Source organism: Dicentrarchus labrax, unplaced genomic scaffold (assembly GCF_905237075.1).
Source record: "Dicentrarchus labrax unplaced genomic scaffold, dlabrax2021, whole genome shotgun sequence".
NCBI classification, from domain to species: Eukaryota; Metazoa; Chordata; class Actinopteri; family Moronidae; genus Dicentrarchus; species Dicentrarchus labrax.
The window spans coordinates 24469772-24496768 of record NW_026136704.1 but is presented as its reverse complement, the minus strand read 5'-3'; the positions used below and the strand labels follow the sequence as shown (position 1 = coordinate 24496768).

Here is a 26997-nt window from a genome sequence, read left to right as displayed (position 1 = left end):
CGTTGATGTTTGGCTTCTTTGACGATCCGTATTTGGTAAAAACTACTTCCGTTTAGCGGCGTTCTGTTGTTGTCATGGCGGCGGTTCAAAGCGTGGATCAATATTTAAAAGGTTAACCATGAGCTATATATTTCAATTAAACACCAGCTAGTCACGCTGGGTGCATAGCTAATGTACAATTCCGATACGAACTTAAAAAAAAAAAGTAGTAAAAAGCGAAGTCGAAACGGTCGAAAGGATGATTTTAGGGGTTGACTTGATGTTCGCAAACTTCAATTCAAAAGCGCCGCTAGCTGGCTGATGCTAAGTCTCACTGTTTAGTTATTAGTTTTGACCGAGCTTGTGTTTTTCTGCAATGACTGCGCAGTTTGTGCAGACTGGTCCCACAATCTCCGCAGGACAGCGGACTCGAAGAAGAGACTGGGTTGTTTTAGGTTCAACCCGAAACGTTCACAACGAGATGGCCCAAACGAAGGTGAACAAAATCCCCTTAATAATGTTAAACTGCATCTTTATTACAGATAACTCTACGCTATCTATCTCAGGTGCCAGTTTATAATAATATTTATCTCAAATCCAATTCAGTCCAATACATCAGCCCTGCAGTAAGTCGTACTTTCATGAAAGTTAATGTAATATATGTGTTTTTGTTTTGTTTTGTTGTTGAAAGTGTTTTAGAGAGATGCTGAATTAACTAACATTATATTGTAATTGAGAGGGCTGTGGTGCGTTTGTGTGTGTGTATATTACATTGTACTAAGAGTTTTCTATTATGTTGTGCACCTATTAATGAGGATAATATGTTATGAACACCTCTAAGTGTAGCACAACACAGTTTAACAGAACCAAACAGTACATTTGAAACAAAAACACGTAAAGAAGACAGGATTTATTGCAGTAGTTGCTTTAGATTGCAGCGGATTTGACTGATTTTTAATAAGAAATACCAACTGAGTTTAAAAGAAGTGAATCACAGAAATACCTATTGAGAAAGTGGTGTGAACAGCACAGTTTGAGTATCACAGTGGCTGTGTACATTACATGCAACACTGATTGGTAACTTATACACACAGCTGTTGTTCAATGAAGCCGTCCCTGCACATGCCAGCAACCGTGCCACGCATGTACGCCCGCCAGCCCCCATTGTGATAGAGAGGCTGCTGCCACTGTACGAGGAGCGTGAGAATGTGGACAGCGCCAGAAGCTCCATCAGCTTCACCACTCTCTCTGAGGAGAGACTGCAGGCTGCGGTTCAGCTGGCGAAGCGAGATCTGAGACGAAGGCGCCTTGAGTCGCTGACAAAATCCCCCGCCAAACCCTCTCAGGAGGCCTCCCTCCTTGAAATAAGTGATGTCGAGCTGCTCCAGGTAACTGATGTAGATTAATGGTACAAATTAATAGTTTATTGGTTCTCGCTTTGTTCAATCGATGACTGAAAGGAGTCTTTTTCTGTCCCTATAGGAGCTTGCAGCCACTCCGAATAAGACCAAGTTAAAAGCCTCCAGTCCAAAAGATAAGGGGGCCAAACTGTCGGTGCACACATCCAGGAAGCATCCCATTTCTTTCATGCCCCGGAGTAGCCAATCACCCCCGACCAGAGACCCTGGCCCAAAGCAATTGGAAAGAGGCAAACGGGCTCCTTTAAGCCAAGAGATCCACAAGCTGCAAAATGAGCTGGAAGTGTATATTCAGAAAGTAGAAGAACTAGCCAAGAGAGGTAACTCACAAGAACAGCTTGTTACATTATGCCTGTGTCTTACTGTTGAATGTATGTTTAAAGTTACAGCTTAGCCTGGAAACAATATCACAGTTTTGACACCCACCACAATCAGCACTACTTTGCACGTATAATGGTTAATAATACTGAGTAATGGGATGCAAACAATAGGAGAGAAAATAGAGGAGCCACTGGAGCCTGAAGAGCAAAACAAGTTGGAGACACGCAGACAGAAGCAGTCAGCCCGCTCAGCACGTATAATCTACGTTCTCCAACGACAGGTATTTAAATCTCTACCACGTGTAATTGAACATAAACATTCAGCTTTACAATTGCCCTCTAGCTATAAACTCTGTTCTACTAAATTGTTATTTAAAAGGTAAAAGAGATACAAGAAGATATAGAGAAACTACGAAGCCAAAACATGTGGGACACAAAAAAGGTATGTCTTCAGCATTGTCACAGATTTACTGCTATGTAAAGCTAAAACCATTCATTTATTTGTTGATAATGATAAAAAATTTAAAACAATATGTTTAATGACTATTTTGGGCCACCTGTCCCTCAAGAAATAAATGTGGCAGTACATTTAAAAATTCTTCTGCTGAACGGGGGGGTTTGTTTTAAGGGGGGTTTGTAAAGTTTTACCAGTTCTACTCCTAAACAGAAATCATCTAAATATCTGATGGTTAACTGATTTACTGTTCTTCTTTCAGTCCATGGCAATAAACAGGCTTGCAGCGGCCCACCGTGGGGCACTCCGGGCTTTACAGGTTGTTATCCACCAGCTGTCAGATCTATCTAATGTCAAGGTACCCCCTTATCACAAAGAGCTGGGCCAGCTGATTCGCCAGCTCTCTTTGTGCTCAGCTAAGGTTGAAGTAGAACAGGGTTCAGCTGTGCCTGAGACAGCCCTCGACATCCTGCAGAAACTCGAGGTGAGGAGCATAAAGTACAACCAGAAAGTATATGGACAATAATAGGATTTTTTTATTGTTTTGTCTCTGTTCCAGCAGAGTTGTTGTTGTTTAACAACTATTGTACACCCCCCCATTTTGTTTCATTTTATCTCTCTTGATAGTCTTTGATATGTTGTATGTTTTGATTGTACTGTAATTTGAAAAAATACAGTTGGGTTTCATTTAACTAATTGATATTTTAGGTTATTTGTCTACATATGGAGCTTATTTTATTGAGCGATTGTTCCTTTTTTTTTTTATACCATGAATAAACCAAGATGTAAATGTCTCTCTGTTCCTCTTAGACTTTGGATTCTGCCCTCTGTAAACAAGAGATGCTCGAAAAGATGCAGGCCCAAGCATGTCCTCCACACAGGAAGCCTCCTCATCGCAGCATGTCACCGACTAGCGTACCCAAGGGTCCCAGCACCTCATCTATTCGAGGACCTCGCAGACCAGCAAATCCCAAAAGAGGTGTCCGTGGTGAGTGTTTCTAAGAAAGCCTTTACTTCTTTTGAGTAAGTTTGTGCATGTGAAGCCTTATGAATATCTTCCTCCTCTGTTTCTAATGTTCTACCCTCAGCAACAGTATTTATTAATACCATTTCAAAACTCATGAATCTAACATAAATGCAGTATGTTCCTTCATAATTTCCAACTTAAGGCAGTGGCCTACTTGCTGCCAAAGCTGCTGCACAGAGTGTAAATTGTATGTATGCCTTTTGATGAAGGCCAAACCGTTTAGTCTCCCGTGTATCTGGGAGTCACCTAAGGGCTTTTGTGCAGTTGTGTTTGGGCCTCCAACTGTGCTTAAATTGCTGCACTGGGCTGAAAATTGATAAGGAGCCATAAAGAATTGATAGAAAAACAGGAAGTGAAGTGCAGAACTCTGGCATTGGGTCCCCTGCTGTTTAGTCTTATAAGCAGTTATCTCCTGCTGGTTCCTATTGCCTTAAGAGGCATCCCGTGGATGAGCTTCATCTGCATCTAGATCTCCTTGGAAACAAACTTAAATGAGAGCTAATTGTGTAATTGGCGGTGTTGTGTTAGTGCGTAATGGTTCCAAACTGATTTATTTGAGTTTAGTAGGCATGAAGTAGAGTCTAGTTTGTTGTTGCTGTAGCTGTTCTGATATAATCCTTTTTCATTTTAAATGGGACCAAAACAAATCAAAGGTATTGTTTTTCATTTGTGTCAGCAGTTAGGAGAATGGCCTCACAGAAGCCCCAAACTACTTCTCACCAGCCCTTAAACAGAAGAGAGGTGCTCAGGGCTGGCCTGGAGAGCCTTGCCCAACAGAGGGAGCTGAGAGAGCTGCAGGGACGAGCTCAGACAAACACCACCAGCAGAGGAGGAGGGGCTCTGCGCTCTGAGAGAAGCAGGGCTGACATTATAATGAAGGTGTTGGCTTGACTTCTACAAAAATGAATACTGAATTAAGGCTGCAACTACCAACTGTTGTCATAGTCGATTAATCTGTCAATCATTTTCTCGATTAATCGATTGGTCCATAAAATGTCAGAAAATGGTGAAAAATGTCGATCACTGTTTCCTAGATTTCCCAAATGTCTCATTTTGTCCACAACCCAAACATATTCAGGTACGTTTACTGTCAAAGAGGACTGAACAAAATTCCTATTTGTGAAGCAGTTATCACAGAACATGGAAATATTTTCTTAAAAATGACACCAAGCTATGAATCTATTATCAAAATAATTTGCAAATACTTGATTAATCCACTAATCATTGCAGCTCTATACTGCATTGAATTGACATGCTTCATATTTTAGTAATAGCAGTGTGATTTGGTGTGCCAAAGGTAGGTCACTTCAAAAATATAAACAATGTGAGCATCATTTAAACAGTCTAAACATATATTTTCTCATTTCTGTTCTGTAGCGTAATCAGATACAAGACGCAGGTTTCCGGCAGCCTACAGTCTCCTCTCAGCTCAGAGTGAACCAGATGCCTCAAAAAGAGCACTCTGTGCCCTGGATACCTACATCCCCTCATTCTCCTCCTCCACAGCGGTGAGCCTTTTATCTCACTGCACAGCTGATGACACATTAGACTTTTTAAAATCATAACCTCTTATTGTTCACCACTGTTTCTGCTCTCGCCGCACACTGGATGATTAACACCATTGCATAACAAAGGTTATGCTGTTGCAATGTCTGAAACTATTATTTCAAGGTAACATCCATAACATTTGCATCCAGTATGAATCTGATCATTAATGCATTGGAATAATGTGCTCTTCCTGACACAATAACATTTAAAAACAGAAGAAAAATAAGTACAATCTATGTAAGCAGTTCCAGGAGAGACCTTTCTAATAAAGTTATTTATTTTTCAGTCAGGAGGACATGAGTAGAACAATTGTAGAATTAGCTGCTGAATAATAGCTTACATTCACTGTATGATTGTAGGCGAAATTGGATTCTCCACAATATTAATAATATTATCAAAAAAAACACTCATCATAATCCACCATGGTATATTAAATCTTTCATTCATGTCACAGTCAAGTTAATAGGATAAGAAAAAAATAAATAAATACCAGCATGTCTCTTTCACTCAGGAATGGTCACTGTCATATCTTTAACAAATGTGTGAATGGTTCTTTTTATATTTCATTAGTTTCCATCATTCTTTATCTCAATATTCTCCCTCCTCCATTCCCCCTACATCTTTTCCCAATAAAGTGTGTATCTGTCTATGCCTCTGTTTATTATTCTTTAATACCTATGCTATTATCGCAACAGATCCCCTCAGAGCAGAAGACCGGAGCCACGATGCCTCTTCTCACCCCTGAAGCGCTCACCCAGCCCTCCAAAGCAGAAGGTGGCTGGGGGTTTGGGAGCAGAGCAGCCAGCTTTGAGCTCAGAAAAGAAGAAACAAGCTCAGAAGGAAGCATTAAGGTGAAGCCCATCTTCTGAAACTTTAACCCAGATTTTACTCTCGTCTGTTTATCAGATATCAGATGCAGTTTTGAGTTTTTGTTATTTGTGCTTTATACATACATCAGATAGTCTGTTCCAGCAAAAAAAAAAGGAAAAAAAAGCTAAATGGATTAAATCTAGGTAATGTTAATGACTCCTTCCTCTGTATTCAGTGAGTTATTTCTCACCTCTGTGGCAGACCCCACTTGCTGAGAGCCACAGGCAATATTTTGAATCTTAATTCAAAGTTAATTCTTTGCAATAAATTAATCTAGGTGCCTGCTAGATTGAGACCGTTTGTCTTTTGAGTGATTAATAGCTTGCCTGTTTTCAGTGCTTATAAGCACCTCATTGATTGAGTGCTCTACATACGTCTTTGTTTAATCAAATCTTAATTACTACAATTGTGCTTTAGCATTAATCAGGGACTTTCAGTCTGATTTAAGAGATGGGGATTATACATTATATATGTGAAATTCTTAATTGTGCTTTCATTTTGCTTCATTTGATGATTACTGGCTCGGTACAGGAACGCCTGGCTGGATAAGATGACAATGCAGAGAATGAAAGAGCTCAACCAGTTGAGCAAAGAAGAGGTTGAACGCATTCAGACATTAAGGTACAATAGAGATATAATTACAAGAAGACTTAAAGCATCTGTGACAATGCAAGTCAAGATCAGTTGTTGGATATTTGCAATAATAATAATACATTTGCAATGTATTTGTAGAGCGTATTTCATTGTACTCAAAGACGCTTCACATAAGTTAAAATTCATAGGTTAAAAAGCGTAATTAATCAGGCATTAAAAGCAGTTCTAAAAAGATGAGTTTTGATTAGTGATTTGACCGTGGACGGATCGATATAGTCTCAGATGTCTGTGGGTAGAGAGTTCCAGAGGGAGGGGATCGCTATGGAGAGTGCTTTGTCGCCCAAGAAATACCAAACTACACAGAAAAAATGCGGACAATTAGAACAGTTGACAGTGAAATCAATCAGTTCCCCAAATTCCTCCCTACTAAGACAAATTAATTTAGCTTAAAGGTCCCTTGTGGAGTTTTGACCTCTAGTAGCAACATGGAGACGCTTTTCTATGAGTCGGTCATACACTTACTAGTGGTGTTGTGGTATTGCACCGATCAATAGGTTGCGGCATCATACCAATATGCTGCAATGCACCAACAAGGGTAAACAACAAGAAGAAGACTGCAAGCATAGTAAACAATATTGGATTCGAAAAATTGTAATTCATATATATATAATATTTAATAATAATATAAGCTTAGATGTGTCCTATGTCCTATTTTCCTCTAGTAATGTCACTGCCCAAAACAGTGGTTCTACACAGTAATCTGCCATACAGCTCAATGCACCAGGCCTCACAATTAAACATATTACAGTGGGAATTACAACGTGGCCACGATTACCTACAAACAATAGAACAGAAAATAATGCAGATTGAGACTGCAGCCACCTCAGTACCAGGGAGAGCATATGTTTCTATAGATCGCCTCACATTTCCTAATTAGTCATTGGACAGATTAACTCTGCAAGGCCACCAACGAAACACAGTGTGCAGGTTTGTCCTTTATTTTCTCACACAAAGCGATACAACCAAGAAGAGGAAGTTTGGCATGTCATAGCAGGAAAAACACAGGCGGAATTAATAACGTTAATTAACAATGGCTACATCCCATTTTGTTTTGCAAGTTCCAGGGCTCTTTTAATATTTAGCATAGTGGCCTATCAGGACATTTTAATGGTTTATTGTGTTTTCAGCCAGGATTTGGTTACTCACCCCATTAGGAAGTGACAGGTATTGCACAATAGACCCCTTCACAATTACAGATTATATCTTGTATATAATGCCTTGTTACAGTCATCAAATTAATCTCCTAATTAATCAGCTTGATGTGATTAGTGTGTCAGGCTTCAGAAATTAGTTCAGTGAGCAGAAGGTTTGTCAGCAGTCTGACAGTTTGGGCCTTGTCTTATCACAGTGAATGTGAATATTTAGGCAAACCCAAAGCTTGGAAAATACTGCTGTTTTTGTGTAATTTAATTTACCACAATTTACCATTTAAATTGACCTAAAGTTTGAGACACATTGATAATGTTAGCAGGGAATAGAATATCTCATTCAGTCTCTTTAAGTTAAAGCTTTCAGCCACATAACTTCTTTTTTGACAGCTTGCTGTGTGGGTGTGTTTTGGTTTACAGGTCTGAAGTTGTCTCGCCAACTCAGTGGGCTGAGAGAGCTGAGCAGAAGGCCAGAGAGAGAATTCAGCCTCTTCTGGATGAAGCCGAGGTAGGAAGACTTATCTGTTGTCTGAGGCGTGCCAGATTTCACTTCCCCTTTCTTCATTTTATACGTAGAAGATGGAAACAATCAGTGCTTATTATTTGTTCAAACAAAACAAAGAGCATGTATTTACCTTCTGACTTTGCACAGTGAAGTAAATTGTGACTTTTTGAGTATCAGTTTTGTTTTTATGGACTAAGAGGAAGTTAATGATGTTTACGTTGCATTGGTTTTTTTTTTCCTTTTCTGTTTACATTAGCAGATTGGTGAGTCCAGGAACAGGATCAGCTCCTCATTGAGGAATCGGCTGTCTGAGCAGGCTGCAGAGAGGGTGAGCTGCACTGCTGTTGCAAATAACTCACAGGAGAGAAAAGGATTGGCCTTGCTATTCAATAAAGTTTCAACTTGGTGTCATGGCCATGATTAAACACCATGAACTGTAAAAAAAAACCAGCTGTAAAATTGAGCCCAATATTCTGCTTATATTTTCTCCGGATGTTGTCCTCCATAGGCAGCAGAGAGTGCTGAGCAGCTGAGTGAGTCCCTGCTGGAGGATCTGTTGGAGGACACTGCACGGGCGGCGTGGGCGGCTGAGACAGACAGACAGTTGAAGGACATGGCTGAGTCTAGGCTGCAGGCCCCCACCCTGGAGAGTATGCTGCTTCGTATGGAGGAGATACAGGTGAGCGCTGCCCTACAGAAAGGCCCACCAACAGAAGGTCAGCGTGGAACCCGAAATGTCACCTGTGATCGGGTTGTTATTTATAGTGAGCTGTTGTGACGGCTTTGGTCTGGTGTTGCTTATTGATGCAACGTCTAGTCTTGATTCTGACATTCAGCCGGTTTGAGGTGGTCAGCTATTGGCAGGTGGACAACATGTTTATTAAATGTGTTTCTCTGTGTGTGTCCGAGCAGAAAGATCAGGAGGAAGTGAGGAGACGGTTTGCTTCTATCACCTATTCAGACCCTCTTTACTGGGACCGACCAGGAGCAGCAGGTGAAAACTCCTTTTTACCTTCTGTAACCGCATTTAGAGAAAAGATTTCCCCGATGTGTCCTGTAGGTGGAGACAGTGCTACAACTGAAAGAGTAGGTGAATACTTTTCATTCTGACTCTGTGCTCTTCTCGTTTCTTCCATCTGTCTGTCTGTCTGACTGTCTGCTCCACCCCCATCCTTTGCAACACACACTGCCACTACCCCCTCCTCCCCTTCCTCTCTGTTCCCAGGACCCCAGTGCCATGCTCTGGGCTCCAGGCCAGCCTCTCCTCAGCCAATTAGGCTCACAAGGCCAGTGCTAAGGCAGAGCTGTGCAGCTGATATTGTCCTAGAGAAACCTGTGGAGACTGGGTGAGTTACTATGTCCTTTGCCCTTATTTTACACTCAAATCATTTCTACTTCTCATTTTTTGCTAATTACTCCCCCTCCTTGCTGTTTTATTCATCTTAAAGAGGCAGTAGGGAAATTTTAGAGTGTTCTCAGAATATTAACTTAGCCCTGATGCTGCCCTGGTTTGACCTATTTAACTTTCCTTCAATCATTTTAACTGAAATTATAGGCCTGAGCCCCCATTATAAGTAATCATGGCTATAGTACAATATTGATGATTATATGATATGATATAACCCTCGGTTAAAAAAAAATATACCCATGAAAATGTTGAATTTTGATGACTTGGAAAGTCAAAGACCTCCTGTGGTTGTGCTACAGAACTAAGAGGAACAGCAGCATCATCCACAGGAAGTCATTTAGTGTTGTTTTAATTGGGCCTCTAGACTGGATGAAAACTCTAGTGGTTAGTGTTTTTTCCAACAATGTACGGTTAGTGTGTTTTTTCCGCATGACATGTCTTTGCCCCATAATCACGCTCCCACTGGGAGGCGTTACTCATCCCACAAAACTCACTTGGTGGCTACCGTACCCAGGGCAGAGTCTATTCCTGACTCTGGCAGCAGACTCCACAGAGAGACCCCTCCACTGCCCAGGGCTTTGGCTACAGCTGCTGTGTACTGTTTAAATTAATGAGGAACTTGGAAGGAAGAGAGAAGGGAGTGGAAGGACGAGAAGTTGTTGACACAGACAAGCCAGCACGATGCTCCTTCTAACAAATTCAAGCAGCACCATTAGCAAATTAAAGTCAGTCAGACTTGTGCCTCAGGTTCAGTTCCCTCAACAGAAACTTTGTCCTGACTCATCTGTGACTCATCTTATACTCTTCTTAAAGCATCCATCAAGTAATAACTCTACTTTTTGGCAAACATATTGCAGGCCCCTGGAAGTATTTAGTGTCTACTCTTTTTGAAGAGGTGTTATGTTTTTACATGACTTCAGAGGTATCCAGCAATGCAGCTTCTTAATATGGACAGTCATTTGATAACTGCCAGCTCATTTGTTCTGAAAGTCTCTGAATCGCTGTGGAATAAAAACCGAGACGGACCTGCCTGCATTGCTTTTATCCTCAGTCCAAATTATAGTGCCTTTAAAAGTACTGGCACCCTGCTGGACCTTTTCATGTTTTTTTTTTTTTTTTTTTTTTAACACATTGAATCACAGTAGATTATTATTTTTTTTTTTTTGACAGGAATCAATAGAAAAAAACTCTTTGATGTTAAAGAGAAAACTAATCTCTGCAAACTGACCTAACTTAATCACAAATGTAGAACACAACATAGCAATTTATGAAAAACTTAAAGTGTATCGAGCTCTAAACAACTCAAGTATTTATATTGTAACATAAATTGTAATCCGTTACAAATAAAGCGTATGTTAAGAAAAGTGTATATAAGTGAGTGAGTGTAGCGTTACAAAGCAGGATGTTTCAAATTAAAATCAAACAATGTCATAATTAATAAGAGGAGTGGTTGAGTTCTCCATGAAGTTAATCTATTGGTTGATGCTTTTAATGGGAACATATGAGATATTTTTGGGCCGTATTTAAAGTAATGACTGTTGGTTTCTGTCGGTACGTTGATCAACATATAGTCCCTTTATTGTAATCATTGATGGTGACAGACAGACAGACAGACATTCAACACCATGGAGAGAGTGTGTAGCTTTGCTGGCATTACATAATCTCTTTTCCATTAGATGCTCCTCAACATTTCCAGTGCAATAATGAATCAGTTAGATAGAGGAGAAGTGGGGGGGGAATGCCCCACTCAACATGGCAGCACCACTTTGTCTGTATTGATGACAATTATGTATATAAAACACCTGCATAATATTTTGTGGCTCCAAAGATTGCTTGCTGTGCAGTAATTGTACTCGTTATCATTCAAAAAATAATTACCATTGATTCTAATACATTCTCCACATTAGTCACCCCTTCCCTGCTCTGAATGGAGACCCAAACAGTTCAGCAGTTGCTTTCAGGCCGCTTGGTCAATTAAGTACTTTTGTCTGGAAACAAAATCATATTTAAATAAAATATTCCCAGCCAAAGAGCTGTCCGAGGAAGATGCTGCCATTAGATGTAGCACTTGTCGCAGTTAGTGAACCCTACTACAAGCAGACAGATACATAATGGTGGTTTCGAGCTCAATGGGGTTTTCTTTTATTCTCTACAGCAAGATTGCAAGCGGAAATTTGGTGTAGACTGATAACAGCCCTTTTTCCACAGTGCTTAGTCCCCTAAGAAGTAATAAAGTTGGAAGTAGGGAGTCATTTGGTGTGAGAAAGAGAAATTGTGCTTATTAGACACATTGTTTTATAAAGCTGTCTTTTGAGGCCAAGGAGTTGCTTCATAAACTGACCTGAGCTGTGAGGGAGATGAGTTGGCTTTGTGTGCTGCAGTGTTGCAGGCTACAATGACCTATTTTACAACACATTTTCTTCACTTCATCTACTCTGAACCCTGCAGCCTGTTGCATCTCTAATACTAAAACAAAAACACACACATTACAGTAAACGAAGAGCCATTTTGACAGTTATACCCAGCCTAACCCACACTTGTTGCAGTCTGTGTCTTGAATTCAGCTGTCAACATGTAGCCTTCATTTAGGACATGTCAGAATGTGTGTGTCTTTAACAAGAAGTAATAGGATCTGAGTTTCACAGTAGCCAAATGACATTTGACAATTAGTTTGCATTTGCAGCCTGAGGAAATGAGTTGCACTAGTGTCCAAGAAACAATCTAGATTTAATGATAATGCCAAAGAGTAACCAGTCAACACACTGACCTCATCAAAGGAAGCAATTCTCCGGATAATGAAAAATATTATTTTAACAAACAAGTCCCGATATGTTTTTAAAACTGCAGTCGGCTTTAGTTCGGGCAAGGTATTTGTATACTTGCCAGCAGTTCAGATTAGAAATACTTCTGTGCAGTAATCAGCATAAAGTATCTGAAGTAGAGGGGTAAACGAGGATGCAGCAGAATGGAGAATTATTGAATGCATTGATGAAATCCTGCTTTCATGTTGCTTATAGTGCAGCTGAGCAGCTGATTAAAAGCATCAGTTCCTATGGAAGGAAATAGCCTAACAATGCAGTTTGTTTTTGTGTTGGATTTGGATTGTGTTAAACCCTTTCTCCTGTGCAGCGTAGCAGCATGGAGAGGTTTCATTTTAGGGGGTTTGGGACGGAATAATGTGTGAAGCTCTCATCATGTCGTGTGTTGTCTCAGCCCTGTTTGGTTGTTTATAACTCACATTTCTCAGCCCAGAGAGACACATCAGTCGCTGCCGTCACCGGGAAAAAAGAGTTGTGCATGCAATCATTTGCCACCACACACACACACACACACACACACACACACACACACACACACACACACACACACACACACACACACACACACTTGAACACATGAAGGAAGAACATTTGTGACAGTGACATAGCTTAAGAAATCTCTAGAGACTTCTTTGATTGTATTGTTTGATGACTAATAGGGACACTGGCAGGCTGTTATTGGTTGTGGCAAACCTGATTTTTTTTTATTTAGGCGCTTGATATAGAGGAACAGAGCCGAGGACGGAGAGGACTGATGGAGGAATCCAATTTTAAAAAATACTCTCAGATGATTTAGAAATAAATGAAATAAAGCAGATCTCATTTTATTGTTTACAGGTGCTCAGGCAGTTCTCTCAGCCTCTGCTGAGGCTTGTTTTGTTTACTTTTGAGTCATGACTTACGACGGCCTATCAGAAGAGACTTCCCGTTCACTATTTGTGGGAAGGTAGTTGTTTACGCTACACATCATTGTCCATTTCCAAAACTGCATCGATTATTCTTTACCATGGCCTGTCTGTGTGCTTGCGCAACTGCTGTCAAACAGCCACTGAGACAATGGAGTGAGAGATTTCATCTTTGAAAACAGCAGCAGAGCAGCAGATAAGATTTATGTATCCATGGTGAGGAGCCCAGACACAGACCCCGATTGTCCCCCATCTTGGCTAATGCTGACTGACCCACCGCAGCTCCATCAGCAGGTCAAACAAATCAATGAAAAAAGATGAAAGCCCCACTCAGCAATATTCTAACCCTTTCATGTACTTTTTTTATCTGCTCTCTCGCTCCCCTCCTCCCTCCCCTTTGTTTACGGCTATTACGGTATTTCAAACAAGCCGGAAGCTGTGTTGCACAGTAAATGGCAGCCTGGTAGGCTTGTAGTTGTGGTGGCTCCCACCCTCTGCATTGCAGCAATCTGTTCATTTCCTCCACACTATTCATCCTCCACCTGTTTCTTACCACACTGACCACTCTCCTGCTGTTCTTAAAAGTTGCCATCACATGTGGGCAGGAAGCCAGAGATATGAGGGCTTCTAATGGCCCTTCCTTCATGTGGAGTCAGTTCTTGGTTTTCCTGAGCCCACACCTGTAGCAGTCTTTTGATATCCACCTTGATATTTCTTTCCGGATATACTTTTCAAGTTTTGTGAGTATGCCATCTTTCTGTCCGTAAGCTGCACAGTCTTTTATACATGAAGCATGTATAAAAGAGGCAATATGAGGCATTCATACATGAATCATATAGGGCTGCTCCTTGTCCTTCAGCTCTCTCGTTGAGCTTCATAGATGTAGAACATTTAGTACTAACTAGCATAGTTGTGACATTTTTGTCATTCTGTATCATTCACATCAGCTTTTCACAGATTAATCTAGCACTTGGGGAAGATTTGTTTGTTGATTTCTGAATGTTTGTTGACTGGCTTTTGAATATGACACAAAAAGCATGGGTGCTATTCTGACTTATACATAGGAAATGGATTTGCAGGGTGCTGTTTTATTGCTTTCGCCACACTGGTCCTCAGAAGCCCATCAGACAGCAAATCGACCCATTTCAGATTTGAAGCAGAGTTAACTGTGCTGGCACTTTGATATTTATGGCCGACCCACGGTTTGCAGACCCCACAGTCAAAACAGAAACAAGTTCAGCTGAGGCCGGGGAGCACAATAGAGAGGCACTTTGCTTTGGGAACTGCTGCAACACTAAATATAGCACAGAGAGCGCCGTCGCAGGAGCCAGGCTGATTTGTCCAAGCAGAGAGGATTATATAGCCAGACTATGGCAATGCCCAGCTGAGCCCCTACTCTCGCTGAGCAAGGGGCAGGGGAGAGAGCTGGCCTGAGCTCTGACACCTCTCCTAAATTCATCATCCTCTGCCTCGTATCAGGCACAACAAGTGCTTCTGGTCAATCACGCAGCGCTGCACTCCATTGTGGCTCCCTCGTCAATAAAACGAGTTTGCCTCTTCTCTGCAGCTGCAGCCCTCAGAAGCCCTTTACACTGTTCATACAGCGTGAACAGTCAAGCTAATGAAAAAAGGTGTCATGGAGACCTACGTGTTTGCCACATGAGCATCCTCTTGTGTTTCCTCAGACACAGCATCCTCTCTGAGAACAGCCTGATGGAGGAAGCATCCCAAGATGAACAGCAGCTGAGACCCACCACCGTCTTCCCAGGCCCAGTAGAGCAAAGCAGGGGGACTGCTATCTCCGTGCCAGGCAGCATGCTGAGAAACATCCGTCGGTACCGGGAAGATTACGAGGCCTACCTGCGTGCTGTGGCTCACGAGGCTGTCGGCAGCTTCAACCCATGGGCCATCGCAGACAGGTAAAAGACTAACAGTGAAGGCATCACAGAAAGGTTTTCTAACGTCTTTATTTCCCTCTGGTTGGCAGAATCTGTAAGTCTTTGAGGTTATATAAAAATATTTTTACTCATTAGCAGTATCACAAGCTCAGTTTTTGTAACCAGAGTCACATAGAAGCAAGATTTGTCCTTTCTGCTCTCTGTTTTGACGGACATAATGTGCTGTCTGAAGAGCTCGCTCTGAGAGGATAATGCAGAGGTTATGGTTTGCATAGTGTCTCTGGTGTTCACTGTTGTTCTTCTCTCCCACTCATAAATTTGCATACTTAACAGAATTCTTAAGTTGCTGCAGTGCAGAAGATTCACTCTCATCTTTGTGAACGTACTGAATCCATGTGTTTGATATACGAGTTAGAAGCTTCCAAAAGATACCTTTTAAGTCAGTTTTTTTGTGTCATGGATATGTGTGGGATTTTAAACTGCACAGTAAATAATTTTTGCTTAAATTCAGAGCAGAGAAACTGTTGCCCAGTTCCACCCGTGGGATCTGACTGCTTGTGTCGCTGGATCATTATCATTCTCACATAAATGAACCGAAGTTTTCAAAAGATGGATCTGTACTTTTCTGAATTTGGAGTAAAATAAGGATATTGTGTGAAGATGCCATCCAATTATCTCAGTGTTTTTGGAGAGAGAACACATATATAGGCCTGTACACCCCCTGCTATTCTGCCACAGTGCAGAAACCTGTCTGTGTGATGAGATGGTAATGAGAGGACTAGTGCTGCTTTGGAGTTAAACCCCCCGGAGGATCTCATTCATTCTTACCGCTAACAGATTGATTGCAAAATAGCAAAACTTCAGCTCAGCCAGAACACAGCCTGGTTGGTGGTTGGATTTAATATTTGGGGCATTAAACATACAGAATATAAAGAGTCAGTCGGTCGGGCTAGCATGGGATTTGGCACATTTGTGTTATTAATATTTCCTAAAGGCTGTTTCCTAGCCATAATGTAGATTTTTGACTGTGTTTCGCCTTGTATCTCGTGTTGAGAGCAAAGTGTTCTTGTATTGACTGTTGGAAGGTACAGCTAGTTCACCGACACACAATTACTGATTGTTTGTTGCGCCGACAACCTAGAGTATTTCGGTGCTCCAAGAGTGTTCACCACTTGTGTTGACCCAGATAATGATCAAAAACACAAAATTTAGCTTGGCGCTGCACCCAGCTCACCAGTATTTTCAGTTATGTTTCTTCATTTTATGCCTTTCATAGCAAAGAACAGATTTAGCAGAATTTTCCATGTCCAGCTCTGAAAATCAGTGGACACACCGGTTAGGAAAAACCTGCTTTAAACACGGCACCTGTATTTTTGAAGATAGTGACACAAGGCTGATCATTTAGAAATATTAAAAAGTGTGAATGCCACTTTTTTAAGTGATGTACATATGTTTTTTGAAAAGGTCTAGTCAGAAATGTATTGACAAGAACAATCAAAATAATATGGTATATTATAACAAACTGTCTAAATTCTTTCTAGTTTTATCAACTGGTTATAGTGGTCGCGTTCATTGTCATATATGATACTTTATTTCATTTGTGCTTTTTATTTTTTCTATTAAATAAAGTTTGAATATACCTGTATTATTTTCAGAAAGGACCAACTCTCTCTTAGGAGCATTCTTGGTTTTAAGGAGAAATAACTTGTATTGTGTAACGTCTTTATTGTTTCTTGTGCCACAGCCTGGCAGAGGAGTTGCTGTCGGAGGCTCTGGCTGACGTGGCTGCAGAGTTTCAGGACGTCGTGGAGGAATACGCCGAGGCTGTCTTCACCTCCGAGTTTCTTCAGCCGATCCATTCACCTCCCGCTTCAGCTGCGGCTTTGGTCAGCCAGTAGGATTTTACAGCACCATGGATGCAGGAATTTCTTACAAATTGCTATACTATGTATTTATTTTGGCAAAAATTCTGCCTTTTTTTGGCAGATTAAAATATAAAGAATGTCGGATCATTGTGTCGACCAAGATTATCTGCTATTTTTGTGTAGTTTCACGTGTGTACTTTTTTTTTTTTTAGTGTACAAAGATCTGTACATTAAGAGATATTTATAGATCACTACTTTGATGTGACAACATATGACTTTATTTAATTATGATTGTAGATATTTTTTTAATGAAGCTGCAGCAGAGATTGTTGAATTGCACAGGGAGCATTAGTCACATTACCTTTTGTGGTCCATCTGTATCTATGACTGAATTCTACTGCGAAAGTTAGTTTAGTTTAGATAAGCTTGGAGAGACCATTACGACATTACAGAGGATTATAAGATTACCACCCTCCCTTGCACTTGGTTTAAACCTCCCTGAGGATTACTCACACTTTCTATTTTCACGTTGGAATATGGAAATAAATTAATTACATACGGTCTCCACCAAAATGATGCAGGAAGCCAAGGGCATCGTGTGTTTAATCTATTGTAACTTGATTTCCTCTTCTGCTTTAATGTCAAAATAAAGGGTCTAAAGGCAGCAAAAGGCTTTTTATTCACCTCACTGGTTGATGTGTTATCCCAGTAGCGTGCCAGCCACAGGAGAATAAAGAGTCAAAAAGTCTTCTTTTTAGAATTTTAAATTGATTTAGTATATTTTCTTTGTTTTTGATTATTTTTCCACAGAGCCAAACAAACTATGACCACTAGTTTAAATTCTGTTGCTACAGACAAACTGTATCCTGCATAATAATGGTGTAAAGTGTCAATTCTGAATGCAGAATAAGCAGGATGGACTTGGCAGACCAAAAAAACTGTCTGAGTCCCTTGAGAAGAACATGAAAGCCATGCAGACAGAGCAGAGGGGACACATCCAGATGTTGCGCTGGCCTGTGGGGACCAGCCTTTGACAGGGGACATACAGTGACTGAATGAATTAGCTCACGTTGAATCAGCTGCCCCTATTTTCTCTCAGGCTGGATTCTGCGTGGGCGTCTGAATACGTGCAGGCTTTCACAGGCTTGAGCTTGGTGCACATTTCTTCTTTTCGATGGAGGACAAACAAATGGGTGGGCTCAAAGCGAGCGGACTGACATAAAGAGCTGAGGTTGTACTGACACTGGGGAACGGGAGAGGGGAAACACATTAAATGATTCTGTTCATCTTCAAGAGCTAATTACTAATTATTTTTCATTGTTGTGAATCAGAAATTATAAATGTGTCTGTCAGAGACATTTAAAAGACAAAGCTGATATATTTTCATTTCTGCCACTTCAGCAGGCACCACTTAACGGTTGAGTGTGACACTGTGTTGTCAGCACACCAGAGAACAGTGAAATCAGTTCCCTGCTTCGTTATTTTAATAAATTTTTCTCTGCACAGCGAACATTGTATGAATGTTAGCGTTTTTTTGGCTCAGTGTGCCATTATTGATTCCAAGCATGAACACTCACAAACAGAATTAGCAGTGTTTTGCACATTATTATAATCTGTAATGGTCAGAGAGGTTTGACCTTGCCCCCAGCCTGCGTTGACTTATTATCAGAGCTAATTTTCAGAACTGGAGAGGACAGAATATGACTGCAATATACTCCTAATGCGTTGAGGGGGCACTTTGCCATACAGGTACATCAAGGGTGCTTTGTGACATTTGGGTCGCTTTCGAAACATTTTCAGATGGCGCTCAGCAATAAAACCAGATGGATATGAAATCTTTAAGGGCTTATCACTCGTGTTTGCTCTTCTTCAGGGCTATGCTCCTGCAGCTGAAGTGTTAGAGGGATGATTTCTGCTGAGACACTTTACTGAGCCATGTGTCATGCAAAGACTGTCATTGTATATGCAACATTTCCCATTGCAGGTTCCTTTTAGTCAAATTATTTTGATGCTGTCTGAGATCTCATAAAACACCTGTGACTGCTGGAAGTCTTTTGACTGTTAGCATCAATAATTCAGTCACAGTTTTGCTTTGTTGGGATTATGAATGGTGTGAAAACCAGCTGCTAGTTATGAATTTATTGTCTGAAATGGCTAAAGAAGCAGAGTCCCCGCAGAGAGCACACTGCACTCTGATGGATTATGAAAAGATTATCTGTCAACCTCTAAGCAGATGCGAGTCTGAAACCGTGTAGACGCAACAAAGTTATATAGAGAAACTCAATGTTTTTCATATTTTTTTTTTTATTACAGTGGGATACAGTCAAGGATAGACTCTGACACACAGAAGAACAGCAAGAGGAGCAGCGTGACCTTTTTTTTCATCACTTATCGACTCATTCAACTTTCTGCTTTTTAACAATCATTACAGTAAACAATGAACTTGAGCCAAACCCAACTACTGTCTACTGAACTAAGCCTCTGTTGTTTATTTAATGGTTAGCGAGCAGAGCATAATTATCAGCCACAGAGGGAGCAAATGTCAGTAGATTGGGTAGGAGTGCTGCTACACAAAGGCAGGTATAAAAAAGAAAAAACAGGCGCTCTTTGATCCAACGACATATCATGAGACCAAAAAAAGAAGAGAGGTTAGACTTGTATTTGCTTTGTGATCAATAAGTCATAACCAAGAAATACCAAGGCACAGGCCTTGCAAAGATTCACTAAATGGGCTTAACGCCTACACATTTCAACTCTTCAGGGCATGTGAAAACCAAATGGCAGCTCTCATATGCACCGATCAGCCATAACATTATGACCACTGACTGGTGACCTGAATAATACTGATTATCTGGTTATCATGGCACCTGTCAGTGGGTGGAATATATTAGGCAGCATTTGAACATTTTGTCCTCACAGGTGATGTGATAGAAGCAGGAAAATGGGAAGCGTGAGCGTTGACAAGGGCCAAATTGTGATGGCTGGACGACTGGGTCAGAGCATCTCCAAAACTGCAGCCCAAAGTGGGCATGTATATAATTGGGTACGTACTAACAAGGCATCAGAATCTTTAAGATCAGCAAATCCTTCATACATAATCAATAGCATCTGATATGCACAAAAAGCCAAATATAAAAATCATTCTATTAAAATATAATGATACAATATAGTGAAGATTAGTGTTCACACATTACACATTAGTGTGTATTATGTGCTATTCCTTTACTGCAGTTTGATACCTGCAATGAGGAGAGAGATGACATTGATCATCCTACCTAACAGAAAAGGAATCAAAGCAGATTTGATAAAATACTCTTTAATTATGTTTAATAAATGAAGTTTAAGAATAATAGTACGATAGATTTTGATCTGCAAAGTATCCAGTAACTGCCGTTGTGAAATAAATACATATATTGGACTAAAAGGCGCAAAAAATAGTATAAAGTAGCATAAAACATAAATAATTAAGTGAAGTGTAAATAATGAGGTGCCATGGTAGCCAAATAGTTCACAACTGACACCAGTTTGATTCCAGCTGGTGACCTTTGTTGCATGTCAAACTACTCTCTCTCTGTTTCCTGTCTGCCTCTCCCTATTACTATCGAATAAAGTAAAAAGAAAACACCAAAAGAAAATCTTACAAAAAAGAAGACTCGAGTCAAAGCGAATATATCTAAGGTTCATATGTCATAAGTGCAAATATGCAAGGCAGTGCCAAAAACAATGTGCTAGACAAGGCCGAGGATATACTGACATCAGAGTTCACTATCCTGATAGGACGTTACTTCTCATCGTCTACATACAAATTTTACAATCTGATAGTGAGGAGAAAAGTGCCTCAGCAACCATATGAAATGTTTTCTTAAACAGTAGAAGAAGGAATATGTAATGTGTATGTGTGACACAGCTGAGCAGTTATCACTCAAACATCCCTGAATGTGAAGGAGAAGTGCCAGTCTTCTGTCTCACCTTGTGTATGAGTGGCTGTGACACATAGGCTGAGGAGTATTTTTGAATAAATCATCACATTTTTAAAGAGCAGAAATCATAGAGCTTTTTGTTTGGTACCAACTAAGTTGTTGATTGTGCTTTTTCCACCCACAAGGTTGTTTTCTCAGACAGGAAACAACAACAAATCTGCACCTTAGGTGCTAAATTCAGGTTTGCTGACTGCCAAGTATTGTATTTTGTGACTCTTTAATGGCTCCCAGAAAGCCGTATGTTGCTGAGACAGGTTTTGCTTTCATTTTCCAGAACTCTCACAGTGGTAATCTACCACCATAAACATCCTTCCACAAGACTGAGCTCCTGTGTGCCTGTACTTTGTTATGTAAAAGTCTATCATGAATTGGAGCTGCCTGGATTTTAAGCGCTCTAAATCACCAAAACTGAGTTTGTGTTAGGGGTAAAATCAGTCTTCTGATGTGGAAGTGCAGCAGAATTTGAGTTACATCCTCAGTGGCATGGAGAGGATTCTTCTTACGAAAGAAATTCGCTTAATTCAATTAGTCTTTTTTTTCTCACTCAGATCCAGTCAGTGCAGCCATTTGGTGTAATCAGTGCAATCTGTCTTGCTGGCTTCCCGGCCTTAAGGCTTTTTCCTATCAGTTTTTCTTAGTGACATCTCAGCTCGGTGTCCTGGGCCAGAAGAGTATTGTCATTGGCTTTCATGATAAATACAAATTGGCTGCCTGAATTCCTAGTAGAGTTTGGTAATGTAGCGTGTCCGGGCTCTCAGATTCCAGGGCGATGGTTCGGCCACAGGCATTTTCCTCTATCAATATTCATTTGTGTGGACGTGACTGCCAAATGACGCCGTGACCAGACCCTCCTTCTGGGACTGCATGACCCCATGTGTGGTCACGTAGGAGAAGAGTGATGAGCCGGGCATTACATCATGACCACCATGCACAATAAAATATAATGCGTGGCAGTTAGAAAACCTATTTTACAGAAATTTAGGTCAAGTATTGCAGTAGTGCAGGTCAAGATACGCTTAAAAAATGAATTAGAGGCACCCATTAGGCAAAGCATCTGTCAGATTAGACCAGATCTCACAACTGGATTTAAAGGATTTAAAGCTGAGGGAACATGATTCATATGCTTCATTCCCCTTTTATCCCTAGAAAGCAGGAGGAGAGAATAATAAAAAAATCAGACTTGTGCACAGGGCTTTATTTTGATGCGGTTGGTTTTATTTTGAGGCACTTCTTGTCAAATCCCAAAAGATTTTCTCACCTGTCTGGCTGACTGCCCCTACCTGACCGAGGAGGCACCTGCTGCTCCAGTGATGGGTGGTTGACAGAGGTGGTAGCTTTCACCCCTTCATCCTATGAGGCTGCAGTGATTCAGTGTCCAGCTCTTCATCCTTATACCTCATCTTCTCTATATCCTCTTTTATATGCTAGATATATAACAACCATGGGGACAAATATGCACCGTGGGCTACTTGATGGCATTACAATGACTTTTATCTGCTTTAAATGTAATATTATGTTTAAGTCATGCAATATTCCTGTGCAGACTTATGGTTCTGCTCTGATTTATTGTCCTTCTTCTTCATATCTCTTTATTATTCTTGACATGTGATAAACACACCTTATGACGGCTTCTTTTTGAGGTTACAGAGGCTGTAGTGCACAACCACAACTCACTGATGCCTCATGGTGTTTATTTTTGTCTTTGTATTTTCGTCTGCTGGTTTTGTGTGCTGACATATGCTGAAGGGTCTAGTCCAAGTGAAATTTCCCCACGGAGACAATAAAGTATCCCTTATGTGACACTCACAACGACTTTTGTCTGCTTTATATTTAATATTCTGTCTAATTCCTGTAATATCTACTTCTTGTGATTCTGCTGTGGTTCTTGTTCTCCTGCTCTTCATCTTCACGCCTCATCTTCTCATATAGTAACAACCACACCCTGCAGGGAAAATACACAACACAGGCTACTTGTGTGCACACACACACACACACACACACACACACACACACACACACACAATGACTTGCCCGCTTTGGATTTCATACTAATATTCCTGCAAAGCTTCTGCTGGTGGTGGATCCACTGGAATTGATTAAACAATTTAGGCAAGTTAAATGAGTCGTGCCACTGACAATACATATCTGGTAAATAGCTTTTAAATAAAAGCTTCTGAAGTCACTGGGGCAGCTAATTCTTTCCCTGCATGTGTACTTCTTATTGAGCATATTCGCAAAGTCAGATAAACGGTGGTAGGAAAGAGGACGGACGCCCTTCAGCAGCGGCGGACGTGCGCGCACCGCTGGAGGCAGTCGAGCTGCAGACCAGGGCTTGTTTGGAGGAAACTCTGGCTGATGTTAGCGGCGGAGGGGAAACGGGGACGGGAGCTGGGTGGGCATGACATGTGAGCCAAGTCTGCACAGATACAACAAACACCCAAAGTATGTCTGCGGCATGGGCGGGTCGATGCTCTGAGGGGACTTGACACAGGTGAACGAGAGGCTCAGCAGCAGATTCTCCTGCTTTCTTTTTCCTCTCCACTGTGAGAGGAGACGGACACGGCAAGCTCCCCCCCCCATACCCCGTGCATGCTTCACCCTGTCTGGCGGGCGTCAAGGTGCAGCAGGCGGGAGAGGGAAAGGAGGAAGAGCCGCTGTTTGATGAACTATCCGACAAAACGTCTCTGCGCAGAACAACGCGACGGCTTTTACTGAGTGACCGCAGAGACACACGGGGAGAGGACACTATGTCAAAGGACACGAGAGGAAAAGGTAGGGGGTGGGGGGGGACAGCACTACACCACAGTCTCGTGCTAACAGGTAGAAACGTGCGTCTCATGCTGCTGGATGTTGGCGCGCACAGTCGCGTGCTGCACGGATGGAGGTTTTTCTGTCGGAATGCGCGACGGTCTTTAAACGGACATCTGCATGTCAAACATCCCGATCCGGTGCACTGTCCAACCCGGTCTGCCCTTTATGTCTGTCTGTCTGTCTGTCCTGTATGTGTGTGTGTGTGTGTGTGTGTGTGTGTGTTCGTGCAGGTGTTACAGCGAAGTGTGAGTGACGCTGCAGGGTCAAATAAAAAAAAAAAAAAAAAAAAAAGACAGAATGATCAAATATTGACAAGTGAGCTGTTAGTGACCCACAGACAGACCTGTGGTCACCGATCACAGCTATCAGCTCTGAATGTGTGGTCCTATCTAAATATGGAGGTGACACTATTTTTAGTAACAGCTATTCAAATTCAGGATGTGCCCACATAGTGGAAAAAAAATTAAAGTTTTGCTATTAAAGTGTAGCTCAAATTCTCAATCAGGTTACTGAATATAGACACAGGACAAGAAACACGTCTATTCTGCTCAGCATTAAAAACAAAACCCTCAGAAAAGAAACTACTGTTGCCAGGTGTAGGCTAAACCAGGAGAAGTGAAAGGGAATAATAGAGAGCAGGTGGGTTTTTCATGCAGCTCATTTGACTGTTAAATTGGATGGATATGTGGTATGTGAGAGACTTTTGACAGGCCTCTGAAGTCGTGACATTTCTTTGTCATAAAAGGTGTACTGTTGCTCAGTCAAGAGATTATTTTCCTGCCACCTGTTTGCATTGTGGTGTGGTGAAATTGTGCAAACATGCTGTGCAGCTTTATTTATTGTCAGGATTACCTCTTCATATGCACCGGCGTCATTTTATCTTTCAGACTTTGTATGTCACTGCAGATTTCTCTTTTTGTTTGTTTCTTTCTTGCAGATTTTTAATGTTTTTTAATGATGGAGATAAATCACAAGTTAAAGTGTCACAGAATATCAAGTGGGTGTAAAACCCTGATAACAGAAGCAGGGTGGTGGCGTTGCTAGTAGTGAGACATTTCTCCAGCCAGAGGTCCTGGGTTTATTTCCGTGTGTTGTCCTGCATCTGACCTGCTGAAGAGCCTTTGAGCAAGTGACTGATTCTCTTCCAGCTTCGGGCTTGATGTTCTGTATGTGGCCTTTGTGCTCTGACCTTTGCAGCAAGGCGAGAGAGGAAAGGGAATTTCCCTGCAGGGATCAATAAAATATCAGGTCATTATTACTCTCAGTAGTGACAATACGTGTCACAATAGAGAGAGGATTTTATTCGGCGAGGTTTGGGCTTTAAAATATTGCTGCCTCGGATTTGCAGTAACATCCTCCGACACAAGGATGCAGTGACATACAAAGTGGAAAGTCTCAAAAATAATATGAGTAAAATATTTCCCTTTTAACAACAGTCTGATTCAAATTAAGTAACAATAGCTGCATTAAGCCATTTAACTCTGAATTTAATCATTAAATCTTCACTTAAGATACTTAAATTTAGAACATTTCTGTTTCTGCTAGTCCCCACTCTTCATTACAGCTGCTTTCAACCAAAGACATCATGTTTTCATGGCGGCACCATTTAAACCAACTGGAAATATTTCAATAAATCAGATGGGCAGAGTTTCTGCATCATTATACACATTTTTCCAAAAATTTTATAAAGTTTTTTGTGGCTGCAAAGCATAAAATGGATGTATTTTCCATGATGTCACCAATTGGTTTCTCAGTGTGGGTAGAGCTGAGTCGGGTTGAATGAAGCCTGGTTACTGAAAACAGCTAGTAAATAAAAATGTACCCCCTATACAGTTCGGGGGATGGGGAATTTAACTATAGAGACCAAAACCAAAAAAGAGACCAATTTTTGGAACCAAGCTGTAAAGTTGAACATTTGAATGTGAGGCTTTATGGAGATTGACTCACTTGTGTAGCCAGCCTCAAGTGGCTGTTTGAGGAACTGCAGTTGTTGGTACTTCTGTATTGGATTAATTGGCCAGCCATGAAGGTTGACGCTTGCTCCAAAGGGAGGTGTGTGAAGTCTGATAAGCCTCAAGGGATGTAACTTAAGTCAGTGTTGGTTGGGTCTGAAGACTACATGTCTAGCATAACAGACTCATTGTTGCATTGTGGGTAATGTAGGCGCCAGGTTTTGATAATGAAGAATAATGAGGTATGTCTATTGATGAGAACACGGTACCTGAGAACATGCTAAGACATTACGGTTCGACATGGTAGTCTTCATAGAAAGCCGACCCGTGGTGTCTGTAGATAAAAAACAGCTCATTCTAAGGTAACAAAAACACAAGGATTCTTATTGTCAGGTCATTTTACACTAATGAAAACAACCCTTTTAATATTACATTCAATTTCTGCCAATAGATCCTTTTCATTGTCCGACAATGATATAGGAGTTCAATGCTAAATCAGTTATTCTTTTTAGAAATACTGGAAATTTCACTAGAATTTGCAATAGAGTAGAGGATTTGAGCAAAGTCTGGCGGCACAGCAGATTCAACATGAGACATAAACCAAGAAAAGGGTTAATAAACAGTCCCGTTCATAATACAAATATGAAAGGGAATAAATAACAAGCACAAGAGGCTGAAGATCATTTTCAATGTGAAAATGAGGCCCAGATATTTGGGTCTCAAGAGTTTGTTTACACGTTCATTATTTGTGTACCAGTTTGATTAAATATAAGTGTATGTACATAAAAATGTCAAGTGCAGCCCCTAAGGTCACACAAAGCTTTTTTTAGTAGACAATCTCACAAGACAAATTAGGTTCTCTGAATGCATGGAAAAACATATATATATTTTTTTTATCTCAACAGCTGCAACTGGATGTCTTCTCCAGTTAATCTTAATTATATTGCATTGAGCCTCACCGTAAAACTCACTCGCTAATGGAAACTGCACTGTGACGCCTTACATTATTTCAGCCGAGCCCAATAAAATCATGTCAACCCTGCGATGCTCCAGCAGGCTGATGGCAGATTGATGGCAACATGCAGTATGTGTGAGGTTACTTTTAGTACAGTCATATCTCAAGCATGAAGCAGTATCATTAAATATCGCTTGACCTTAGTTCGCAGTATAACTTCTGAAGTAGAGCGATTCTTATAGAAACATTGTTCTTCAAAGTTCTGGCAATATGACCAGGACAGACTTTTTAATTTCATGACTTTCTCTTATGTACTCAGATCTTATCTTAGTCATTTTCAATTAGAAGAGGGCTGCAGGGGATTCCACATGTCTTTAATCTCATTTAAATTTTCTGTCTTTACTCACTTGAGTGCAAAATATGCATTATTATCTAGGATAGGGACTGTGAAAAGCAAGAGTAATGTAGGCGTTATGTATAT

The 26997-nt window shown here is 40.9% G+C and overlaps 2 protein-coding genes across 9 annotated transcripts in view; both read left to right on the top strand.

The window, feature by feature from the left end:
• The first annotated feature begins 35 nt into the window (after positions 1-35).
• Positions 36-18328, top strand: kiaa0753 (KIAA0753 ortholog). 4 transcript variants are annotated; one of them, XM_051397840.1, is made up of 19 exons: positions 36-111; positions 368-475; positions 1074-1367; positions 1462-1717; positions 1889-1998; positions 2097-2159; positions 2434-2655; positions 2982-3159; positions 3875-4077; positions 4576-4706; positions 5442-5597; positions 6148-6237; positions 7839-7926; positions 8180-8251; positions 8432-8602; positions 8836-8917; positions 9149-9269; positions 14741-14974; positions 16698-18328. In XM_051397840.1, exons 2-19 carry the CDS (start codon positions 461-463, stop codon positions 16849-16851), a joined length of 2640 nt encoding a protein of 879 aa, XP_051253800.1. In that variant the 5' UTR covers positions 36-111; positions 368-460; the 3' UTR covers positions 16852-18328. The 4 variants fall into 4 exon arrangements, with proteins under 4 accessions (XP_051253800.1, XP_051253798.1, XP_051253796.1 ...); XM_051397838.1 differs by having other exon boundaries at positions 42-475; positions 8183-8251; XM_051397836.1 differs by having other exon boundaries at positions 42-475.
• Positions 18329-22860: 4532 nt separating this feature from the next.
• pitpnm3 (PITPNM family member 3) overlaps positions 22861-26997 on the top strand; it is an 80118-nt gene continuing 75981 nt past the window's right edge. For all 5 annotated transcript variants that reach the window (XM_051397382.1, XM_051397381.1, XM_051397383.1 and 2 more), the window contains exon 1: positions 22861-23570. In XM_051397382.1, coding sequence (XP_051253342.1) covers positions 23546-23570 — 25 coding nt within the window. In that variant the 5' untranslated portion in view covers positions 22861-23545. The remainder of the gene's footprint in view (positions 23571-26997) is intronic.

What these genes read in the sequence shown, in the direction of transcription:
- kiaa0753 (XM_051397836.1), top strand. Translation starts at nt 356, where the DNA reads ATGACTGCGCAGTTTGTGCAGACTGGTCCCACAATCTCCGCAGGACAG. An exon ending in TCTACGTTCTCCAACGACAG is followed by an intron (nt 1,999 to 2,096) that starts GTATTTAAATCT and finishes GTTATTTAAAAG; the next exon opens with GTAAAAGAGATACAAGAAGA. An exon ending in GGACCGACCAGGAGCAGCAG is followed by an intron (nt 8,918 to 9,148) that starts GTGAAAACTCCT and finishes CTCTGTTCCCAG; the next exon opens with GACCCCAGTGCCATGCTCTG.